This window comes from Chaetura pelagica, unplaced genomic scaffold, assembly GCF_000747805.2.
Source record: "Chaetura pelagica isolate M959 unplaced genomic scaffold, ChaPel_1.0 scaffold37, whole genome shotgun sequence".
NCBI lineage: Eukaryota > Metazoa > Chordata > Aves > Apodiformes > Apodidae > Chaetura > Chaetura pelagica.
In genome coordinates this window covers 6450409-6472576 of record NW_009954567.1, presented here as the reverse complement: position 1 = coordinate 6472576, position 22168 = coordinate 6450409, and the positions used below count along the sequence as shown (strand labels likewise).

General features: G+C 37.1%; 1 protein-coding gene across 1 annotated transcript in view; it reads left to right on the top strand.

Annotated features, from left to right (window-relative positions):
* Window positions 1-12: 12 nt before the first annotated feature.
* JMY (junction mediating and regulatory protein, p53 cofactor) overlaps window positions 13-22168 on the top strand; it is a 61074-nt gene continuing 38918 nt past the window's right edge. The window contains exons 1-2 of the mRNA XM_010005386.1: window positions 13-402; window positions 20380-20553. Of these exons, the coding sequence (XP_010003688.1) occupies window positions 169-402; window positions 20380-20553 (408 nt within the window). The 5' untranslated portion in view covers window positions 13-168. The remainder of the gene's footprint in view (window positions 403-20379; window positions 20554-22168) is intronic.

Below are 22168 nucleotides of genomic sequence, written 5' to 3'. Positions count from 1 at the left end.
CTTCAGGCCGCCGAGCCCGCCGCTCTCGACGCCGAGCCCGCGGGGGAGGAGTGCAGCTGGGCCGGCCTCTTCTCCTTCCAAGACTTGCGGGCTGTGCACCAGCAGCTGTGTTCGGTGAACTCCGAGCTGGAGCCCTACCTGCCTGCTTTCCCCGAAGAGCCGTCGGGCATGTGGACGGTTCTTTTTGGAGCCCCGGAGCTATCCGAGCAGGAGATGGACGCTCTCTGCTACAAACTACAAGTTTACTTGGTCCATAGCTTGGATACCTGCGGCTGGAAGATCCTCTCGCAGGTACTCTTCACTGAGACTGACGACCCCGAAGAGTATTACGAAAGCCTGAGTGAGCTGCGACAGAAGGGGTACGAGGAGGTGCTGCAGCGGGCCCGCAGGCGAATCCAAGAGGTGAGACTACCTTATGTCCAGATATTTCCGCCTTAGTGTTACCTTTTCCTTACTCCGTGACACCTTATTTCTCTCCAGCAGTTCCCCTCTGCTTTCGCAGAATTGATTGAACCACGAGACAAAAAAACAGCACAGGAAAACCGTCTAGTTTAAAACCAAAAATAAATTTTAAAAGCTGTGAAAATCTAAGTAAGAAAACCGAGACTTAACCTTTCCAAGGTTTCTAGGGCCAGGATTTTAGAAGGTGCAGATTTCCCTAGCCATGTAAGTACTCAGTACTTCTGTGCAATCGAACAAAGATTTTCTTGTTGGTAAGCAAGGATCTGGTGGATTTGGCAAGGTCTTGCTCCCAGAATTTTTGTCCTTGCGTTGCTTTGTTCCAGGATATGTTGGAGGCTGAACTTACCTGTTTAATAGGAGCAGCAACATGTGGTGTTTATTTTGACAGTATAATTCGGGCAGTTGAGGCCAAGAAGTTTTAGGTTCCCATAGGCTCTGGGTACTGAATGTGGTATTTCAAGTGAGATTATTTTTTCCAGTGGAACTGGAGTAACTACAGCTTTGTTCAGCTAGTAAGTTCTTAGAGTTGGGTTTTCAAAAAGCAGGCTGTCTGGTCATGGTGAGTACTTACTGTGTTGCTAGTGCCTGGCAAGTTTTGAACTTTCAAAATGCTCCCATCTGTCTTTCTCATACCACACTGTTTAGACAGAAGTAGTTGAGAAGGTTCTACTAACTTCTGTCGTCAGCGTGTAACAATTTTTTCACATCTTTGTGGACTGACATGTAAGAGGATCCAGACTTTTCCAGTAAAAAGGAGAATTTTACACTTACATTTGTGTTTCGGGGGCCCTGATCTGGAGTATACCAGGTTCTATCTGGATGAGGCTGTGTATGAATTAGGTTATGGATTATTTTTTTTTAATAGTAAATTCTATTGTATGGATATGGGTCGAGTTTGGCTGCTTCAGTTGTCTGTATATGTCCTACCAATGTTGTGTGTTCAAATATGTGCTGTGATGAATGTTTGTTCCTTGATGAAGTGTGACCCTATCTCCTTGCTTGCAGTTTTGATGGCATAGTTTTGAGTCTTTTCTGGAGTTGTTTTGAGACTTCTGGATCTTCCAGGATTCAGGTCTGGCTTTTCCCTTAGTGAGTGGAGTTAGTGTGAGGAAATAGTTTAATCAATGGTGGAATTATGATAAAAGGCATGTAAGTATGGCATTGTTGGGTAAAAATTTGTTTCGAAACTGTTGTGTTAGCAAATATCATTGCAATTTTTCTTTTTTTTTTCCCTTTTTTTTTTCTTTTTAATGGTTATTTAAAAGGCTGAATTCATTCTCGTTAATTCTGGTATACAGCTGGTAATTAGACTAATAGTTTTTTGTAGTAGTTTTAGTCTGACATATATGAAAGCATATTGTTTTGCACTTTGCTCTGCGTGAGTGCTTGGGCGTGTTGTGCGTAGATTCATTTAGTCTTCAACTCAGCAGTTTTTATAAGGAGGTGAGCAGGACAAGAGAGGTTCATGTTAAATGTGTGGAGTTTGGGAACTGGGTATCTAACTCAAAGTATGTGATATTTTTGAGGAAATGCTAATTTGGAATTACTGTGCAAGAATAATTTGTTTCTTGGAGAATCTCAACTTCCGTGTTGTTAGCTCCAGCACTGTTGGCAAAAAAGAAATCAGTTAGCAGTAAAGCAATGCAAGCTTGATCTGGCAGGATCTCTTAACCTACAACATCTTAATCTCTGTTGATGTTCAGAACTTGGTGCATACCAAATGGCAGAGCCTGTGTGTGTACAGTACAACCTTTCTTTCCCATCGTAACAATCCAGTAGTGTACCTAAGGTCACTACAGCTGTGCTTCTGTCACTTTTAGTTGTGTAAATTGATCCTTCTTTAACTTTTGACTCTCAGGTTTCTCTTTTCCTTACCTGAATCAAACTATGATAGTTGGTGCACAGGAAATGTCCTTCTTTTTAAGCAAATACTGGAACTGTTTATAATAGCATTTCTAAGCAAATGGAGCAGTGGATGATGGGTACTGCTAGGTATTACTGAGGTAAAGGTTTTTCTCACTTCCAAGAGAACCTACTGAATCAGTGTTTCATCTCTCACTTCAGTTTACTTTTCCATCTGTGCTTAAAGTCTGCTGGTTAGCTGATGGCAGGACTGTCGGATTCCTGTAATTTGGAATTATTTTACCTCTTAGAAGAACTTTTTGAGAAGAGAGGGGAGCGTTTGAGCAATGTTGGCAACACAAAAGTTATCAAGGACCATAGTGAATGTGAAAGGTCTTCATTAATGTAAAAATATAATACTCCCAAGATCTTGGTGTAACATTTTAAAGCAATGCCTCTGAGGTTTATAATTATTTCATGTGTCTCATTTTTTCGGGCATTCAGGATGAATGTCTCCGTACAGTTAGATACTACTTGAGAAATGCTTGCAGTTTTTGTTGGTTATGTTCTTTGGGGTGGAGAAGCAAAGTGAGCAACAAAACCTCTCATGTTTGTTCTTTCAGCATCCCCTACTTGGCCATCTGTTACTTTCTATTAGTTACACACAAGCCAGTTTATTTTCACAGCAGTTAATAATTGTTGCTTTTTGTAATAGCCATTTTTATCTCTGTCTCAATTATAAACCTTTAATAAGGCAGAAGAATGTTGCAAGTAGAAACAGATGCAAGATGAGGAGGAAAAATACTGTATGACCCGAAATTAATTTCTTCTGCATAATGTGCAGTTTTGAAATAGCTTGCTTATTTATTTGTTTTCCCCCTGAATAAAACTATTCATTCTGGAATACCTTAGGAATCTAATTTCTGTTAATTTATGTTAAAGTAAAAACTTGTCTCTAAAGGAATAAATAGTGTTCTATCTCCTTTTTGGAGATTAATAAATACTTGTTTGGAACCCTTGTTCATTAAGTTGTACTAGGGTGCTCAGCTGGAGGTCAGCTTCCAGAAGGAGACATGATACAGAACAACTTAACAATCAGATAAAAAGGTGTTATTATTTCAACAGAGAATGGCACTGAATCCTTATTTTGGATTCCAGCTTCTTGACCAATATTTCCAAAATCTTAAGCTTTGCATCTAAAAGGCAGAAAAAATCCTCTATTCTTGCTCCTGCCATTTTTCTGTGTTCCTCCCCATGTATCATGGGACGAGTTCTTCTAAGCTAAGTGTACATGCTCATGAATTTTTCTGAGTATAGAATTATCAAGATGGTGTCATACATCTTTGTAAATGCTGTATTAGCAAAAGGTTGAACCTAGTCAGATGTATAAAAAGTGGTGTTAGTATAAACTATGATTAAAAAGGGTTTGGTGGCTTAGTCACACCAACAAACATGTTCTGTTTTATGCTTATCCTTTTACTTGCCCTTGCCCAGCAAATTGTGAATTTGGGAATACTATCTGTACATTACATTCATACTTAAGCACATTTGAATTAATGGTGCCTGTGAATCTCTCGATTCCTTATGGCTTTTAATTGCCATGGCAGTTTGAAATTTGGTGGATGATAGCCTATAGGATCTTGAATTTGCTTTTGTTTTATTGTTACTTTGTAAAATCTATTAATTACAGTATCCCCAGGAAGACCATTGAAGACTATTTTGCATCTCTGTTCCGCATGTGTACATCTGAATTGCTTTAATAGAAAAGTTCAGAAACACTTTTTAGTAATTATTAAATTCTGAAGAAATTCTGAGAGCATTTTATTTTCTATGGCTTACCTAAGACTGCCTTGGGAGTGGCGAGCTACTGATATATTTTATCTCTTTCCCCTGTATAGTGGAATATTTTACTAAGAACTGAAATAGCCCTAGGAACTTGTATTTTATCCCAGTTGGTTTAATTTTCTTCAGATTCAGGAGGCCAGACAGATTAAGGAAAATTAACAAAATCTTTAATCTATTTTGTTACAGTAAGAAGTTGTGTTAGAAGAAAATGTAGGTTTTGGACAGAAATTTGTATTGTCATTTTATTTACTTTTAAAAACAGTATGTGTACAATTTTAAAAAGTACTTGCACAGGTTTAGTGTGGATGTTACCTTTGTTTTCAGTTAATGAAATATGATTGTGAAGTCACACAAATCTGTAAGTAAGTGTTTTTGGTTATAAATGTGTTGCTTTTCAAGGGTGCTGTCACAAACTTTTGTTTACCTTAAAAAACTTAATATCCATAGGCTGTTCTTTTGTTGATCCTGTTCTAATATTTTAGAGAAAATTAGTATTTGGGATCATCTCGGTAACTAGAATAATTTTATTTCCTTGCTTTTGTCTGTGTGCATTAATTTCTAAAGTGAATGTGTATGTGGTAGGTACCTTGATCTACTGCTAGACGCGATGTGATTTAGAAGAGAGATTTCAATGTAATGTTAATAAATAATGCAAAAATAAATATTATTAAACACTACTAAAACATTTTCAGTGTTTCAGTAATACAAAACATAAATGCCAACAGTACCGTTAACGTCAAAACCATTGTAGTAGCCTTCTGTGCAAGAAGAAAACTTGGATTCTGTATGTTAACTGCAATAGTTAGATTTAGACGGTACACAAGGTGTCTCGGGAAACACTGGTACAGTTTTAACTTTGGGAGCAGACAGGATTAAAATAAGATATACTGTGGATTTTTTTCCCTATTGAGAACAGAGTTAAGACTAATGCTAAGTATTCTGGAAATCCAACCTATTTGTGTTTGAAAGGTTTCTTTTCACATACTCATTATTTGTGGTGTTAACACTAGTTTCCAGTAAAACTGTTGTGATTCACTTCTAAGTACTTTCTAAATAGGCTGTTTAAATAATGTGTCAGTGCTGTAGGTTAGTACTAACCAAATAATGTCAGCGGCTGAAGAGCATGGTCTATATCGAGTTCTTTGAAGACACATAATAGACAGACGCTCTGGTTGCTACTTGTGTTGCTATCCAGTCAAAGATATTTTCTTGCTTTTAAGCCATCATCTTTTATTTATCTAAATTGCGGCGGGAGTGATTATCGGTTATTTCTGGTTGTTACAAACTAGTCCTAAGTTAATATATATTTCAAAGGCTTGGCATTTTAGGCATTGGAACTTCACACCTGACTCATTCTGCAAGCATCAAACCCAATAGCTGCCGTATGGGATGCTGCAATGAGTTTTAAGATAAGCAGAATTGAATGTGGAGTGCTGTCCCCCCTCGTCTTTCCTACAAATAATAAAAATCTAAGTCACAGAGATAACTTTTTTGTTTTCCGTGTTTCAGTTTCTGAAATGCGTTCTGTATATATGTAAGTTGATGTTACAACTTAAACACTTGGTGATGACATCTGATATGACTGGAAGATGTGGAAGTAAGGTAGAGAAAGCTGTATCTCTTGAGATTGTTGGACCCTCACAGTACGAGGATAATTAAATACTCAACAGCTTCATTGTACGGTGGACTTAAGAGTTGCTGAAAATCAAAGATGTGATTGCATACCATTTTAAAATTAATGCTTTAAAATGGCTTCTAAGAATCCCATGTTTAAAGGACATTAGACCGTGTTACTGTAGTGTTTACTTCTCTTTCTAGTCTGTGTATTAAAAACGTCAAAGTCCTAACCAAAAGAACAATTTGCCTTTTGATTGAAAGTTTTATCTTTTAGCCTTTTTCCGTTTCATATCTTCTCGAGCAAATGTTGTTTGTTCTTTTTTACTGCCCTTCCCTTTTACTTCTCTTTTATGGGTAGCAACAAATCATTTCAGAGTTTTCTAGACATGTGATTGTAGGTTAATTAGATTATGTTTTCCTTTTTAAAATGCTTTTTGCATTGTCTCTTTTCCAGTCCCAGTAGGATACTTGTTTTGGATTTGAAGTTCGGTGTGGGTTGCTTTGTTTGTTTTTTCTTCTCCTTTCCACGGTGCACTTATGACATATATGTGTAGGTAGACTTTTTGCATTGTTTTCTTAATGCCTTAAGTTTGGCAAGAGCTAGCTGAGGATGGTGAATACTACCTGAAAACAGAAAAATGCTTAAAATAATGTACATTTCTTCAAAAATATGTACAAATTATATATACAGAAAGAACAGTATGTGTGCTTGAAAAATTAGGTCTTCCATATCAGAATTCAAGTCTTATATGAAAAATAAGAGCACATTCTGTGCAATGTAGTAATACTGTTCAGGATGACTCTTAGTCTGAAAGCATGGACTTAATTTTTAAAAACAGAAGATTGCATTTTGCCAGTCTTGTGGGTAATTTCCTTATTAAAAAAAAAAAAAAGTAAAATGCAGTATGCCCTCTGAACTGGGGTTTGGGAACCATTTATTTCTTGTAGTGGGGGAGTATTCTGCCAATGAGATTATTTTATTTAATGTACCTCTTCAAAATTTGAGTTGTTTCTGTAGATGCAGAAGTAGACTTTCCTCTATTTTTTGTGTAAAGTTTTACTAGTTGATATGCAGCTGCAGCATTTTCATAAGCCACAGTAGTTTTAAAAGGTGTGTACCTCCTATGTGATAAACACTCTGTAATCCACAGTACTTCTTGGGACTCATAGTGCACTTGAGAGATAGTGTTGGGTTGTCTTTTCTTCATGTCTGCCTTCATCTTGCATATTTTTTCTCTATTTTTCCAGCATTATTTTTTTTTCTTCAGTTGAGTGTCCACCTTCAAGTCAGTGCCTTTTCAAACTGCTTTCTTAATCCAGTAGTTTTCCCCCCTCCCTCTGTTTCTGGTTCAGATAGTATTACACAGGCAGATTTAGAATTTGAAAGCAGATTCTTTTATAATAATTTAACCTTTCACATTTCTTCCTATCATTTGACAAGAGACGGTCTACAGATGTTCAGTGAGGTTTATGTTTTTCTTTATATGCGTAAGTATTACTACGATGGAGCTGAAGAAGGCACAGAAGAGCAGAATGTTTTCAGAAATTACTATAGTTAGCATTTTTCCTCTTTTGGAAGGTGTTTTTATAAGGATCCTTTTTTTGATCTTAGTAGAAAACATACCATTGTAGTCCATCAGGAAATCGCTGTTCTTGTCAAGAACTTAATCAGAGTAGGAACTATGTCAAACTAAAGCTACATATGCAAACTTTTTTATCTTTTCAAGAGATGAAAACTTAGTCATAAGGAATACTGTAAGGAAGGGAGATAGGATAGGTGGAGAGGGAAGGAGAATAATGATACTCCTTAAGACTCAGTTGATGTTATGTATATTTAGCTGAGCTGTTGCTCAGACTGCTATCTGCTAAATAAGGGTGGGCAGTGGAGTAAAGGGGGATTGTGGGAAGTTGAGCCTGTTGCTGTAGCAATTGAGAGTATCTTCTAAATAGGCTCATTCGTCTTCCTCCTTTATTTTCTCCAGAGAAGCATCAACTATTAATACATGGTGGTACTGTAATTCAACTGTGGATGTGTCTGTAGTGCCTTAATAAACAATTTTTTTTAGTACAATAGAAAAGCAAGAGAAGCAGATGAACATGTATTGAACTCAGTAGAAGAACCTGTGCCTAAAGTGTGCTTTGTGATTTTGGATAACTGGAGTACTTGGGAGACACCAGTGATGTTAGTTACATAGTTTCATCTCTCTCAGAAAACAAAACAGTAAAAAACCTAATTAAATTAACTTCTTAAAAATACGCCACCAGTTTTTCTTAATTTACTGTGTTGTAGAAGTTTGTAAATACAGTATTTCACAGTTGTAAACATCCTTCTGTGTTAAAATTGCAGTGTCCAGAAGTTTTCTTCTGTTTGGTATTTCAGCATGATAGTGCCCTGGGGAAGGGGCCGATGAGTCTAACAACTGTAGGTTTAACCACATAGCATATACTGATCTAGATTAGAAGACTGGGAGTTTTTTTATGAAGGGAGCCAAAGTTAATATACATTGGAAGAACTTACTTGAATTACTTAGACGTATTTCATAGTAATAACATCACTGTAACTATTCAGAACAAAGATTTTGGATAGTTCAATGAAAATTTCTGCCTGTAGTGCAGTGCTGTTCAATAGCAATCATGAAAAAATGCTTTAAGAGTGGTGAAAAAAGAATTGTTGTGTCCTAACAGAAAGTAATATTATGATCTCATGAGAAAATTGGTGGTGCTATTTGCTAGAATACACATTAATCTTTAATTGTTGAAGCCCTTGTATAGCTTGAAACAGAATTATGAAAACAAAGAAAATAGTCCACATTTGTTGGGCTGGAGAATGGATGATCTCAGTATCTTCCAGTCTTAAACTGTATGTATAAGTAAGGGAAATGTTTGTGGGTTTTTTTGTTGTTTTGTTTTTTTGTTTGTGATTTGGTTTTTGTGGTTGTTTTTTTTGTTGTTTAATCAGTTTGTTGTTGAAAGAGAAATTTCTATTTTCTGAATAATTTGAGTCTGAAATATAAAATAAGCCAAGCTATTATTAGTTTGTCTGAAAACTTAATGAAGAATTTTAACACATACTGGTAGAAGTTAACTTGAAACCTCTTTCTCAGATGTCTCCTTGATTACTAGACTATTGCTTGTCAACTGTGTCCATTATTAATAATAACCTTATTAGAGGCTCATCTATGCAAGTGGGATTTTACTTGCGTATTACCTCTCCTCGTCATAGGCAGAAAGGTGTTCCTTGTCAAGCTAATTTTTCAAAACCCATCATCCATAGTGGCGTATCTGCCTGAGACTCCACTTAGCAGTTACAAACGTTTTGGCAGAGGTTGTTTCCATTTAAAAACTTTTTACTATTAAGACCCCATGTCTGGGTTTCCTTTCTATTCTTTTCTGGTTTTCTTATTTACATAGTAGAAGTTATCGAATGTATGGATCATTTTTTGTTTTTGTTATGGGGCAGACAAACTTAACCTGTTCAGAAAAACTTCAATGCCTGACCCCTTTTTTGTCAAATGAGTTGTCCTGGAAAACTTCTATCCATTCAGCAACTTTTTATTTTTTTCTGAAAGTGTATTGAGCACCTCTGCTTTCTTAAACAGTAATAGAAGTTTTTGGGTTTTTTATATTACTGTTACAGTGCCTTCCAAAATGCATTTGTAGACAAATGTTTATATGACCTTCTTTTGGAAAAAAAGTTATGATATTGGTGTGAGGGAACTGGATGTTGGTTTGTTTTGGTTTTATTGTTGTTTTTTTTTCCTTTGAAAAATGTTGATTAAATAATTAATTAGCATTTATTTGTGATGATTTGCAGACAATTTATGTGGGTCATCTAAAATTAGTAGTAGCACAGTTTATCATTATATCATGACTTCTTTTGGGTTACTTAAGGGAGTGGGTATTGTAAAAGTTTTTAAAGTAACTTATAGATCATTTTGTTTAAAGAGACCTCTGGGTTGCACCCCATGCTCAAAATAGAACTAGTTTTGAATAGGGCTTTGTTTTTTAAAGGAAATAAATAAATAAAAAAGGAAACAAATATATTAATACAGTTGTAAAACTTTTGAAGGAGAAAAATATGTAGATGAGTTTTAGAAGTTTCCGAAAATATGTAATTTTTCTACAGATGGCATGTGGCTTCAGAGCATGTGACTTCAGTCTTTTGTAATGTGATATTTGATTATAATAATCAGATGTTAGAATTTTAAGGTGTACCCTTTTGCTGTTTCAGATTTAAAATTTCAACAAAAAAATCCCTATGTGGGAGAAGTATAAAAATCCTGAACTAGTTGCAATATTGGAGCTTTTCTGGGAGAGCTGAGTTAATAGGTAGATGATATGTATTATTTCAACTGTGTTTTATCATGTTGCTTTATCACACATGGGTTTTATTTCTCCATAATATCTAAACTGCGTATGCTTTCCCCTTCATTTCTCCATGAAAACAGGAACAAAACCAACCCAAATGGGTAACACCACAGAATACATGTATGTATTCACCTTATACTAGTATAAATTACTTTTATCTGAAATGTGCAGTTATGAAAGCGATTTGTTAGCTTGTAATTTACATTATGTTCGCTGTTAGAGTAACTGGAAAAATAGTGTGCATGATACAGGGTTTCAGAAATCTCTTGATACCTTATTTAGGTATGTGTTAGTGTGCTTTAAATTGATTTTTCTTCATTGCTTTTTTTTTTTTTATGGTGTATTGATCTTTTAAATGAAAATATAACATTATTTTAGCTTAGAAACTTTAAAAATACATTCATGTGTAATGCTGTTTCCTTCTTACTTAGACTTGCCCTTCCACGGTTTCATTGTATAAGGTGCTGTAAAAGTTGAAACTGTGGAACTATTCCAGCCTTGAGCAATCGCACAGAGGGCCATTAGAGTTGATTGTCCGCTGTCCTCCGGGGTTTAAAGGTGGCTCAGCAGCCGCATTGTTGAAAGGAGCTCAAAAGCTGGATCATCAGCTTCCTAGTGCTGAGACTAAGGGATCTTACTGCTTTCTGTCCTCCTGGATGCTTCAGCTTCTCTATTCCTGCGGTGCTTCTCTGTCCTTGCAGTGTGCTGATTCAACTCAGTAAATTAATCCAAGAGAAACTGCAGAAGTAACTTTCTGCCAGATGTTCAATTAGTTGAAGAGTCTGAGAAAAGCCAGTGCAGTGGAGGAAAAACACCTGGGAGCAGAAGGAAGAAGGAACTGGGGTGAAATTGTAAGAAGACAGGGAAGACAGAATGGGAAGTGGGATCTTCCTTCAATAGGAGCAAGCCATTACCTCAGCTCAGCTTTACAAAGTAAATTCACCTGTACCAGTGCTTTTAATCTGGCACTGACAATGCTTTACCCACTTTGAATTACATTTTTTGAAGTCTCATGTGACACATTTGAGAATATCTGCAACCATGCCAAATGCACGGTAAAAATGGAGAGTACTAATCTAGTGCTGCTCATACAATTCCTGTGACCTGACTTTAGAGTGAAATTGATTGTGCCTCTTAGAGGTTTTTTTTTCCTCCCATCAAATTTTCACCTTTGTTTTCACAAGAAAACATTAACTTTGTAGTGAATTAGGTATTTGGGTAGGCCTGTGTCCTCATGTTGCAAACTTTACACAAAGAAGGGCTTTAAGAATCTTATTGTAATACTTACTAAGTAAATGTATTCATTATATGCAAATACTGTTTATTTGTTGGTTTGTTGGTTTTTGTTTTTATTTTTAGACACTCTTCAATGTATTTTCCTGACTAATAGTATAGTTCAGAAGTACCGAAGAAGATGGTTGGTGGAACAGAAGTTAAATGTATATTATGATATAGCATTAACACTTCTGTTCAGAGTATTCTGGCTTTGGGTTGTTTTTTGTTTTATTTCAATAATATTCCTGGAGAAAAGGTTTGCTTAGAACTCATTAGAACATATGTAATATAGGCTCTTTGCCAAGCCTTCAGGGTGAGGTGTTGCCTAGGAGTCTTTTTGTTTGGAGTTAACCGTGTTTCAACTGCTCAGTGATTCATTAGTGACTTTATATTTTAGTTATTTTGCCCCTTTCCAAAGGCAAGGAGTCCCAGAGTGCCATAATAACTTTGAAATACAGTAAACAACATTTTATTAATAAAATTACATTACAATGTACATAGTTTTGTGGTACTAACAGCAGAAAAGAGCCGAGCACTCCTGTGCAATAAGCTCTTGTTTGCTATAATATCTGTAGCTTCTTTTTGGCTGTGCTATTGTAAATAACATATTACATTAAAAAAAATACTTGGTTTTTCTATACAGCTGTTTGGCATAACTGCAAGTTAGGAGTGGCACAGCCACATCACATGGTAATGTAAGGTGAGCAGACAAGTACCATTTTAATAGAAGCAACTTTACCATTATGTTAATGTAAGTTTGCCTTGTTTACAGAAAAGGAGGTGCATAGTTTTTAATTGTTGACATTTCCCTCCTGAGCTTTCAGAAGAAATCTAGTGTGCTGTTCCATGTTGTCAGAGTTGGCATCTTTTAAGCCTCAGCCTTGTGGTATTCCAACAGTTTATGTACATACATACATATCTGATGAGATTTCTGTTTAGAATTCCAGGTGGGAGGAAAAACGTTGCATTGTTCAGTGGTGATGCATACATTAGAATAGTGTTTTGGCTCACTTGGCTACATAAAAATGCTGCTTCCATTTTTCTTCCTAGTTCAGTTCTTTTTCCTTTTTCACAGACTTGTCATCATTGAAATTAGGTGCATTTTGGTGGGTGGTGTAAATCACCTTCACAAATAGTAGTTTTTAGTCTCCCAGGAACTGGAAACTTAAGAATAATTAAAGATAACTGATATGAGTGAAAAGAGACACAGCAACCTTCAATATGCTCGTCTTAGCCTTCAGTTGTGCTCTCTTGAAGTGGGTTGACCTTGGCCACCAAGTGCCCACCAAACTACTCTCCCACTCCTTCACTGCACAGGACAAAAAATATGACAGGAGGTTCATGGATTGCGATGAGATCACTCACCCGTTACCGTCATGGGCAAAAAAGTCTTGACTTGGGGAAATTAAATTTATTGTCAAATCACATAAGAATAGGACAGTGAGAAATAAAACCAAATCTTAAAAATGCCTGCACCCTGCCCCTCTCTTCTTCCTGGGCTCAGCTTCAGTCCTTATTTCTCTGCCTTCTCCCTGTTAGTGAAGCAGAGGGATAGGGAATGGGGGTTGTGGTCAGTCCATTACATGTTTTTGCTGTTCCTTGTCTCTCATGCTATTCTCTGGCTTCAGCATGGAGTCCCACCCATGGGAGACAAACCCCAATGAACTTCTCCAGTGTGGGTCATTTGCACAGGATGCAGTCCTTCAGGAACAGACTGCTCCAGCATGGGTCCCCCATGGGGTCACAGGTCCTGCCAGAAAACCTGCTCTGCTATGGGCTTCTCTCTTCACAGGTTCACAGGTCCTACCATAAGCCTGCTCCAGCATGGGCTTTCCATGGGGTCACAGCCTCATTCAGCCTCCTTTGGCATGGCCTCTTGCCTCCTGGATATGTACTCGCTATGGACTTCCATGGGCCTGTGTTACCATGATCTTCTTTCATGTTTGGACTTGGTGATCTCTGAGGTTCTTTCAAACCATGATGACTCTGTGATTCACCGTGGGCTACAGGGGAATCTCTTCTCAGGCAGCTGGAGCACCTCCTCATTTTTTCTTCACTGACCCTAATGTATGCAGGTTTGCTTCCCTCATATATTCTCACTTCTCTCTCCTGGCTGCTGTTGTGCAGCAGTTTTTTTCCACTTCTTAAATACCTTAAGGGTTTAACCGCTGTGGCTGATGGACTCAGCCTTGACCATAAGTGTGTCCATCTTGGAGCCAGCTGGAACTGGCTCTGTCAGACATGGGAGCAACTCCTGGCATCATCAAGCAATCCTTGTAGACCCCTGCTATAAAAACCTTGCCACCTACATCCAGTACCTCTCTGCACATGTATACTGGTGTACACAGGCTCTCTGAACACAGGTAAAAGATTGTTTTAAACGGAGTTTAAAGAGGTATAATGTGGCTCGTTTGATAAGAGCAGCTCTTCAAAGGCCTGAAAAACACATCTTGCAGAGATACTCCTTTTTATTTCTTGTGTTTTAAACACCCTGTGTTTTACTTGCCAGTATCTTTATTGTGTTTAATGTTTTTCTGTGTGTTTGCTCTTTGTTTCTTAGATTAAGTGCAAACTTCAAAATTTTTAATGTGTGCTTTATGTGTGCATTTGGTTTGATTATTTAAATTAATCTGTGATTAATTACATTAATCTTTTGTAAATAGCCCTTCAGCAAATCCCTCCAAAGTCCAGACAAAAACCTCTGTAATGCCTCAAAATACACTTCTAATTCCCTATATTCAGAAGCCTGGGTGAAAAAATTGAATTTTTTTGTTCACTCAGTAGTGGCTTTATGTACTAATTAGAAACTGTGTCGTTTCCAAGTAAGTTTAATGTGGAACTCACTCGTTTTTATCATCTTCTAATACTCAGAGGTTAAACAGATGTAATGCTGATTCTAGCACTTCTCATGTTGGCCAGTATTATCGTGTTTATTCTATCCCGACTCTGTATCCCTCTCTTGTATTCTCATAGATTATTTCTTCCCCAACAGTAAAATATGTTTTAGATCTCTATTGGAGAGTCAGGCTTTCGTCCATTACTGGGGCATTTGCTTCCGATAATAATGCAAATGGTCTTTCTGTATTACAAAGGCAAGTATTGTTATGGCAATGCAGTCGTGCAAACAGAAAGCTAAATGTCCTGGCAAGGTGTAGTCTTTTAACCAGAGTAGCTGATATTTAAATACAGGACCCTGCATGTAGGAAACGAAAAGCAGTTTGCTTATAGTACAGGCTTCATGAAGTTGAGACTCCTGTTCAATACTAGGACATGTGGGAGAGTTTTTGCTTTCAATAACATTTTTTTGTTTGTTTGTTTGCTTAAAGATAACAAAAGGAGAATAGAAGCAGTTTTAACTATGATCTAAAAAGTTGTTCAGTTGCTAAATTTTTGCATCTGAATTTTATGTACTTGTGGACGTTTAATTCTTTGGAACTCAGTGTCTGCAGCTCACTGCAGACTATTCCAAGTGTTATCAACAGCAGTATTTGGTATTTTACTCTTAGTGTTCCTGTTTAGTGAAAAGGATGTGGTATCTAAAACCTATTCTATCTGCAGTACTCTACTTCTCTCTGGAAATAACTATCCTGAGTTTTACCCGTGATTTTAAAACTTCAAATAAAACCTTTAGAATTCATCATGGAAAGGTAAGTATTATTTTCAGGCTTCTCAGTATCTAAATTCATAGGGAGAAAAGGTAATCTGTAATTACTGTATGAAGAAGCTTAGGAAAAGAGTGAAAATGCCTTTGTGGCCTGTTTTAGCTAAGAACAAACGTGTCATACTGTAATTTTTTTATAAAATATGCAAAATAAAATAAGAATAGCAGGGAAAGTTCTGGGAATAATAGCAGAAGATACGTTTAACTCAAGACTTCACCTATTAAATCAAGTTTTGGATTACATTCCCAGCTGAGGTCAACCTGTACATAATTGTACTGTTTATTGGAATGATTTTAAAGCTTTATAGACAACATTTTCTTAAAAAAAGACTGAAGACAGAAATACTGTTTATTGTATCGTTCAAATATATGTGCTGCTAAATTAAAAAAATGTGTTTCCTGCTGGTTAGAGTCTATCTGAGTAACATTTGTGTAAAGTATGTGGATTCATTTAGTTGTGAACAATGTAACATCTGTGAAACGTGATTCTTAAAATAAATGCAGGATTCAATGGATCTAGCACTAGTCAGCCTGTACAGGATATTACTCTACCCTCCTCCACCCACTTATTTAAATAATAGTCTTAAAATTATGAAAATAGTCCTAAAAAATTGTGAAGGTAAGAAATTAGTATTGAGACTGTTGAAGTAAACGAGCAGTAACACTGACTGTGCTGAGAATTAATCATGAGTGGGGCATGAAATGTGGCACAAAAATTGTTAATGTATTTTGTAGTAACACCTTGCAAACTGTGTCATGGCTTGACTCAGGATTGGCAATTAAACCAATGACAACAATGCACTTTTGATCCTCTGCCCCTCCCGCCCAGGTAGGGAAGGGAGAGATTAAGGAGAGACATTTTCCAGATTGAAAACTAAACTAGACAGCTGTAGTTAAATACTAATGATGAGTACAAATGTATACAAGTATGTGCAGGAATGTGCAAACCCCATATCGCCTCCCCTCACCCCCAGAAACCCCCACAACACTCTCCTTAGCAGTGAAAAGTTCTAAAATGTCCCAGAGCTGCCAGAGAGAGCAGAAGAGCAGACAAGAACTGAGGGCAGAGTTACAAGGATCAACAATGGACGAGCCTAGGATCAGCAGTGATGGATAGATGAAGTCCTCCCTGGGTAACAGGCATGAATGGAAGAGAAGAGAAGAGAAGAAGAAGGGCTCGAGTTCCGTGATCTCTGACTTTACACCAAGTGCTACATGGATATATGGAATGGAATACTTTGGTTTACTGGCTTTACTGTCTTTCTAGTCTGCTCCTCCCTATGGGAGAGTTGTAGATACAAGTCTTCTGCTCTTTTAGCATTCAAAGCAGTAGATTCAACAATTAGAGCAAAGTGTCCTTGGTCTCTCGGCATGAGCTATGAAGTGCATTATCAGTCCACCAGCTGGAAAACTTGTGTGCTGTGTAAGAGAGAGTTCACTGAAGAAAAAAACAATCAGTAAAAGGAAAATTGCCTGCGTCCTGGCTCAAACCAGGACAAACTGCATGGCTTTAAGGTACTGAGTTGGCTTAGGCATATGGCCAGCTCAGCAAAGGTCTGCGTCTAACAAAGATGTTACCTGAATTTTCATATTTTCATATTTCTCATGTAGTGTGTCATCTAGGTACTGTCTGTTTGAAAACTGAAACATTGGCAGTTAAACTACCTGTGAGTCTGTGAAGGGCCTGGTTTGCATTCTGACATTATTAATTCAGCGGGTTCTGTGCTAGACCTAGCATTATTGTTATGTGATAGTCTTAATACTGTCTGGATGGCAGCTAGCTAAAAAAATGCTTCAGTTGTCTTTGATCCAGAACAGGAAAATTTCCTTTGAACTGGTTGATAGAGTGAAGTGGGAGAGGTCCTTTATGCAGGCAGCTTAGCACCGTCTGCCTCTTATGTCAGTGCTGCTTTTGGACTGGTGGTTATAAAGCAGCCTGGATTCTTCATCAGGCTTACAAGGCTCTGTCTAGAAGCAGAATCAAAACTATCAGTCTTCTGTTCACACCACACTGTATTGGTTGAAGGTTTGGTGATTGGTAATCACATCAGATCCAAAAAGTGAGAGGGAGTAGGCTGACACTTCTGTATTCCTTTAAACCACGGATTTAAAATCACAGAATCATTTAGGTTGGAAAAGGCCTTCAATATAATTGAGTCCAACCACAAACCTAACACTGCCAAATTCACCACTAATCCATGTCCCTAAGTTGCCACATCTACATGTCTTTTATCTGCCTCCAGGGATAAGGACCATGGTTTAAGGCCTAGCCAGCAGCTAAGCACCGGGAAGCATCCAGTGGCATGGGGAGCAGAAACTAGTAACAAAAAGCTTGTGGCTTGAGACAAGGACAGGGCAGGTTCACTGATAGTCATAGACACAACAGACTCTAGTTTTGGAAAAAATCAACTCAGATTAGCATAATGGGACATAAACCCACATCTTTAAAACACTTTCCCCCCACCCCTCCCTTCTTTCTGGGCTTGATTCCAGTCTTGATGTCTCCATCTCCTCCCCCCGCAGTGACACAGGGGGACAGAGAATGGGCATTGTGTTCAGTTCATTATACATTATTTTCTGCCTCTCCTTCCTCCTCAGGAGGAAGACTCCTCACACTCCTCCCGTGCACCACTTAGGGTCCCTCCCACATGAAGAAGTTCTCCACTAACTTCTTTACTGGGAGCCCTTCCCATGGTCTGTAGTTCTTCATGAGCTGCTCCAGTGTGGGTCCTTTCCACAGGCTGCAGTCTTTCAGGAGCAGACTGCTCCAGCATAGGTCCCCCACAGGGTCCTGCTAGCCAACCTTCTCCAGTCTGGACTGTAATCTCCACGGGTTCACAGGTCCTACCATGAACCTGCTCTAGCATGGGCACTCTATGGATTCACAGCCTGTTTCAGAGACATAAGCCTCCTTTTGCATGGAGCCCTCTGCCGGATGCAGGTGGATATCTGCTCCAGCATGGACCTCCATGACTAAATCTGTGCAGCCTGTTCCAATGCTTGACAGCCCTTTCAGCTGCTTCTCATAACGCTTTTTCTCTAGACCCTTTGGTAGCTTTATTGCCCTTTGGACACGTTCCAGTATCTCAGTGTCTTGTAGTGAGATGCCCAAAACTGAAAACAATTCTCAAGGCGCAGCCTCACCAGTGCCAAGTACAGGGGGACAATCCCTTCCCTAGTCCTGCTGGCCACACTATTTCTGATAGACGCCAGGATGCCTTCCCGGGCACATAGGATAACTGTAATTTCCAATGCTTGTCATAATTTATCTGTGTAGATTTTATTTTCAAAACTTACTTGTTGTTGCTGATTTTGGTTTTTTTTCATACTTCTTAATTTTCTTCTTTCTCTCATGTAACTATTAACCCAAGTAAAATTTGAAACTGGAACTTTGTTCTGTTGATGTGACAGAACAAAATAATTTCCATGTGCTTTTAAGCTACTCTGTGGCCTAGTAGAAGTCATTAATGCTTGGATGTTTTTCCCCAAAATGCTGTCTGAATGAGCATGTTAATAGATGGATGGGTATAATGAGGCTGTATGTAACCTGTGCTTGTGGGCTGAAAACCTTTCTACCTGTTTTGAAGAATACGCCTATTCAGTAGCTCATTGGTCTTTCTTACAAGCCAAACAAGGGCATACTCTTCGTTTTACAAATCAGCTTTCATGTTTTGTTGTCTTTTCTGGCAACTGTATTTTAAGTGAAATTTCATCACCATTTTCATTCAGAAAGGTCTTCATTAGGCAGAGGAAATGGACACGGTGTGCATCATTGCCTTAGGAATGAAGAACGATTGCTTACCTTATGTTAATAAGAATATATATATATTCTGTATTAATAACCTGCTCTTGTATTTATTTTTATTGGGAGTTAGATATTTCTGAAGGAGTTGAGGATTAGGTTTAGGATTGGGATAAAGCCAGCAGCAGGCCAAATACAGCTGGAATTGGACAAAAGCTTGAAACAATACCCATGTAGTTACCTTCTGAAAGGGAAGGAATGTATTGAGAATTCATAGTCCATATTGTTTCCAGTGATGGACGTGATTCTCACTAAACAACCAGCTAATTTTAAGTAGATGCTTGCTTTTAGTGTCTGTAAGATATCTTTGTACTATTTTGATGGTCATGAAATTGAAATGGTTGTTCATTTCCTGGTGCTTTCACTCCTGCTCTGCAAAGTTGCGACTGTCTTCCAGAATATCAGAACTATTAAATAGGCCTTAAGGAAAAAAAGTCCTGCATTCTGTTGTTCTGTTCTTGTAAGAAGATGATTTAAGATTCTTCTTTGAATGGTGATAAGTTTTCTCTAGTTTTTGTTATGTTATTGTTGTCCTCTAGGATTTGGATCCTAGTAGAATTGTAGGATTTCACCATGAAACCGTTGTATAAATTACACATAGTATACTTCATGTGTCAGATTGAGATTAATTTTTGATAAACAGTTGAGTATTTTTTTAGAAATGGTAAAACATTTCCAGCAGCATGTGAGATCTGCCAAGGCAAATAACCAAAATAGATGCAAAACAAGGATATAAATTAAAAACATTCAGTGTACCTAATTTGTACACACAGATGACTTTTCAGCTTCATAAGGAGTAACGTAAGGAAGGGACAAATTTTGATGATGTTGTGTTTGCTGATATGAATGAAAACATTAATAATTTAGTATTTTTTAAAGTTTATGATACTTTGACAATTTCCTATTAAAAAATAAATCTAATGGAAACTTTGTGCATTTGAAATTTAATGTGTAGCCTGCCTGGGCTAAAATCATAAACTAGGAACAAAATTACCAGAAACACAGATACCTGTTTTGTTTCATACAGATTATTGTCTGTTTCTGAAGCTGCACTGATACAATGGGCCTACGTGTGTCCAAAGTACAGACAGGCAAAAAAAACCCCCAAAACAAAGTCTCTCTTACCACTCTGTTGTTACCACTCATCCCCTCCACTCTCTGAAAGGGGGAAATGTGTGAAGTAGCATGTTGATTATGAATTTACAGATTAAGTCGCTTTTTGTGCTATCTTTGTGCTTATACTTTTCACCTTCCACAGATTGTTTGAAAGAAAAAGTCAATAGGAGCGCTGCACACTTTGAATTAAGGTTATAAGACAAGCTCATGCTTGAGTGGGTAATTTCAAAATACGGGTGGGGATTAAGATTTTTTTGTTTGTTTATCTGAGTGTTGATTTTTTGAGAGACGGAATATATACAAGAGGATAGGTTAAGAAATGTTTATGAAATGTCACTTTTAGCAGAAATGTTTGAACATGCTTTCACTAAAACTGCCACTTTTTCTACAGCTTCTGGAAAAACATAAGAACACAGAGAGCATGGTAGAGCTGCTTGAACTGTATCAAATGGAAGATGAAGCCTACAGTAGTCTTGCAGAAGCTACCACGGAGCTCTATCAGTACTTACTACAGCCATTCCGAGATATGAGGGAGCTTGCAATGCTTAGAAGACAGCAGATAAAGGTATGGTAAAAGTAGCTATACTTCTTATTAATAGACAGAAATTGTGCTTTTTTAGTTACTATTTACACTTAATAGCATCTATTTTGCAGTATGTGCAGTGATGGTTTCTCAGCTAGAGGTAGACCATATTTTTCAGGTTCTTCCATGCAGAGCAGTGCTTTTGCAGGGTGAGGACGTCTCTGACATAGGTAGCTAACCATCACCTGCTTAAGTTACTGATTTTGAATCTTTAAATTTGCTACTGAATTTAGTAGGTGGAACTTAGAATTGGGTGATTACTGGGAATACTGTCTAATATATAAAGTAGAAAGAAACATGAGTAGAATATATATGCTCTTAATAAGTCTTTTAAAAGATTGTACAGGAATTTAATGTTAGTTTTCTGAGATAAGTCGGATAAACAATGCCAAGTCAGTAACTTCTCATCTGATGTTGTGAAACACTTAAACATGGAAGCATATTACAAGTGTAATACACACTTTAACAGTATATTTTCCTAAGAGCTAAGGGAGTTTAGCCACTTGAAGAATACTACATTTTGGTAAAACTGTTGTATAGTGCATGTGTTAGGTTTATTTAAAAATAATTCTAATTTTAAATACTAAACAAAAAATAACAGATGACTCCTTATTGCATCTCAGAAGTACTTTTGATAAAATCATTCATTCCTATATAGATTTTAAAGTCTGCAGCCTTCTGATTTTTCTAATATATTTGTTGTAACATAGAAGCTAACATGAGTTTGTTTCATTTAATCTGTATTGCAAATGCCAATATATCTCAGCTTGGCACTTTGTTCAGTTAGCCAACATTGGTCTTACCGGTTTCAATTTAAAAATACAGTGGTTTTCTCTGGTTTCGAGTATAGAATGAGGCAGGCTTGCAGGAGGATTTATGATTCCATAACTAGTTTTAAGCTATTATTATGTCCATAAAAAAATTCTTCAGTAAGTTGAGCAATCTGAAACTAGTGCAGTGAGTTAATGTGATGATATTTGAACTAAAAGTGCTTCTCCTCTGGCCCCTAAATGATAAATGTTACTGCATAGGAAATAGGGATGAATTTTTTTTTTCTTTTCATATTTATTATACAGTTGAAGATTATGAACATTACATGTAATAAAAATCTTTTTCAAAGTATGATGAAATAGTTCCCATTTTATTTGAATTTTTAGCAGAAGAAAATATTTTTTTTCTTTTGTCAAACAAGAAAAGGTAAATATACTGAGTAAGTAATAAGAATTGAGAAATGTGTTTTATTTTGGGTTTTTTTGTTTTGTTTTTAACCACAATATTCTCTTAAATTCCAGCAGTAAAATACTTAATATCCTGTTTTTCATGAAAGAATAACCTTTACTTCACTGGCACGTTCTGTGGTTGATTGTTTTAATTGTACGTAGTTGCCTCTAATGTACATGAAGTTCTCTTCCTAACTTGGCAATTTGTGAGTTACAAAACTTGCTCATCTGTATTATGTGGTAGTGAAAGATGCCATCTCTCGTTTTTAATTTCATTGTTTGAGAGAAAGCAGTACTTGTATCCATGATGACAAAATATGTATTATGCTGGGTAGCTAGAGTAGAACAACTGCTTTATAAATAGAACTTGTGCATGA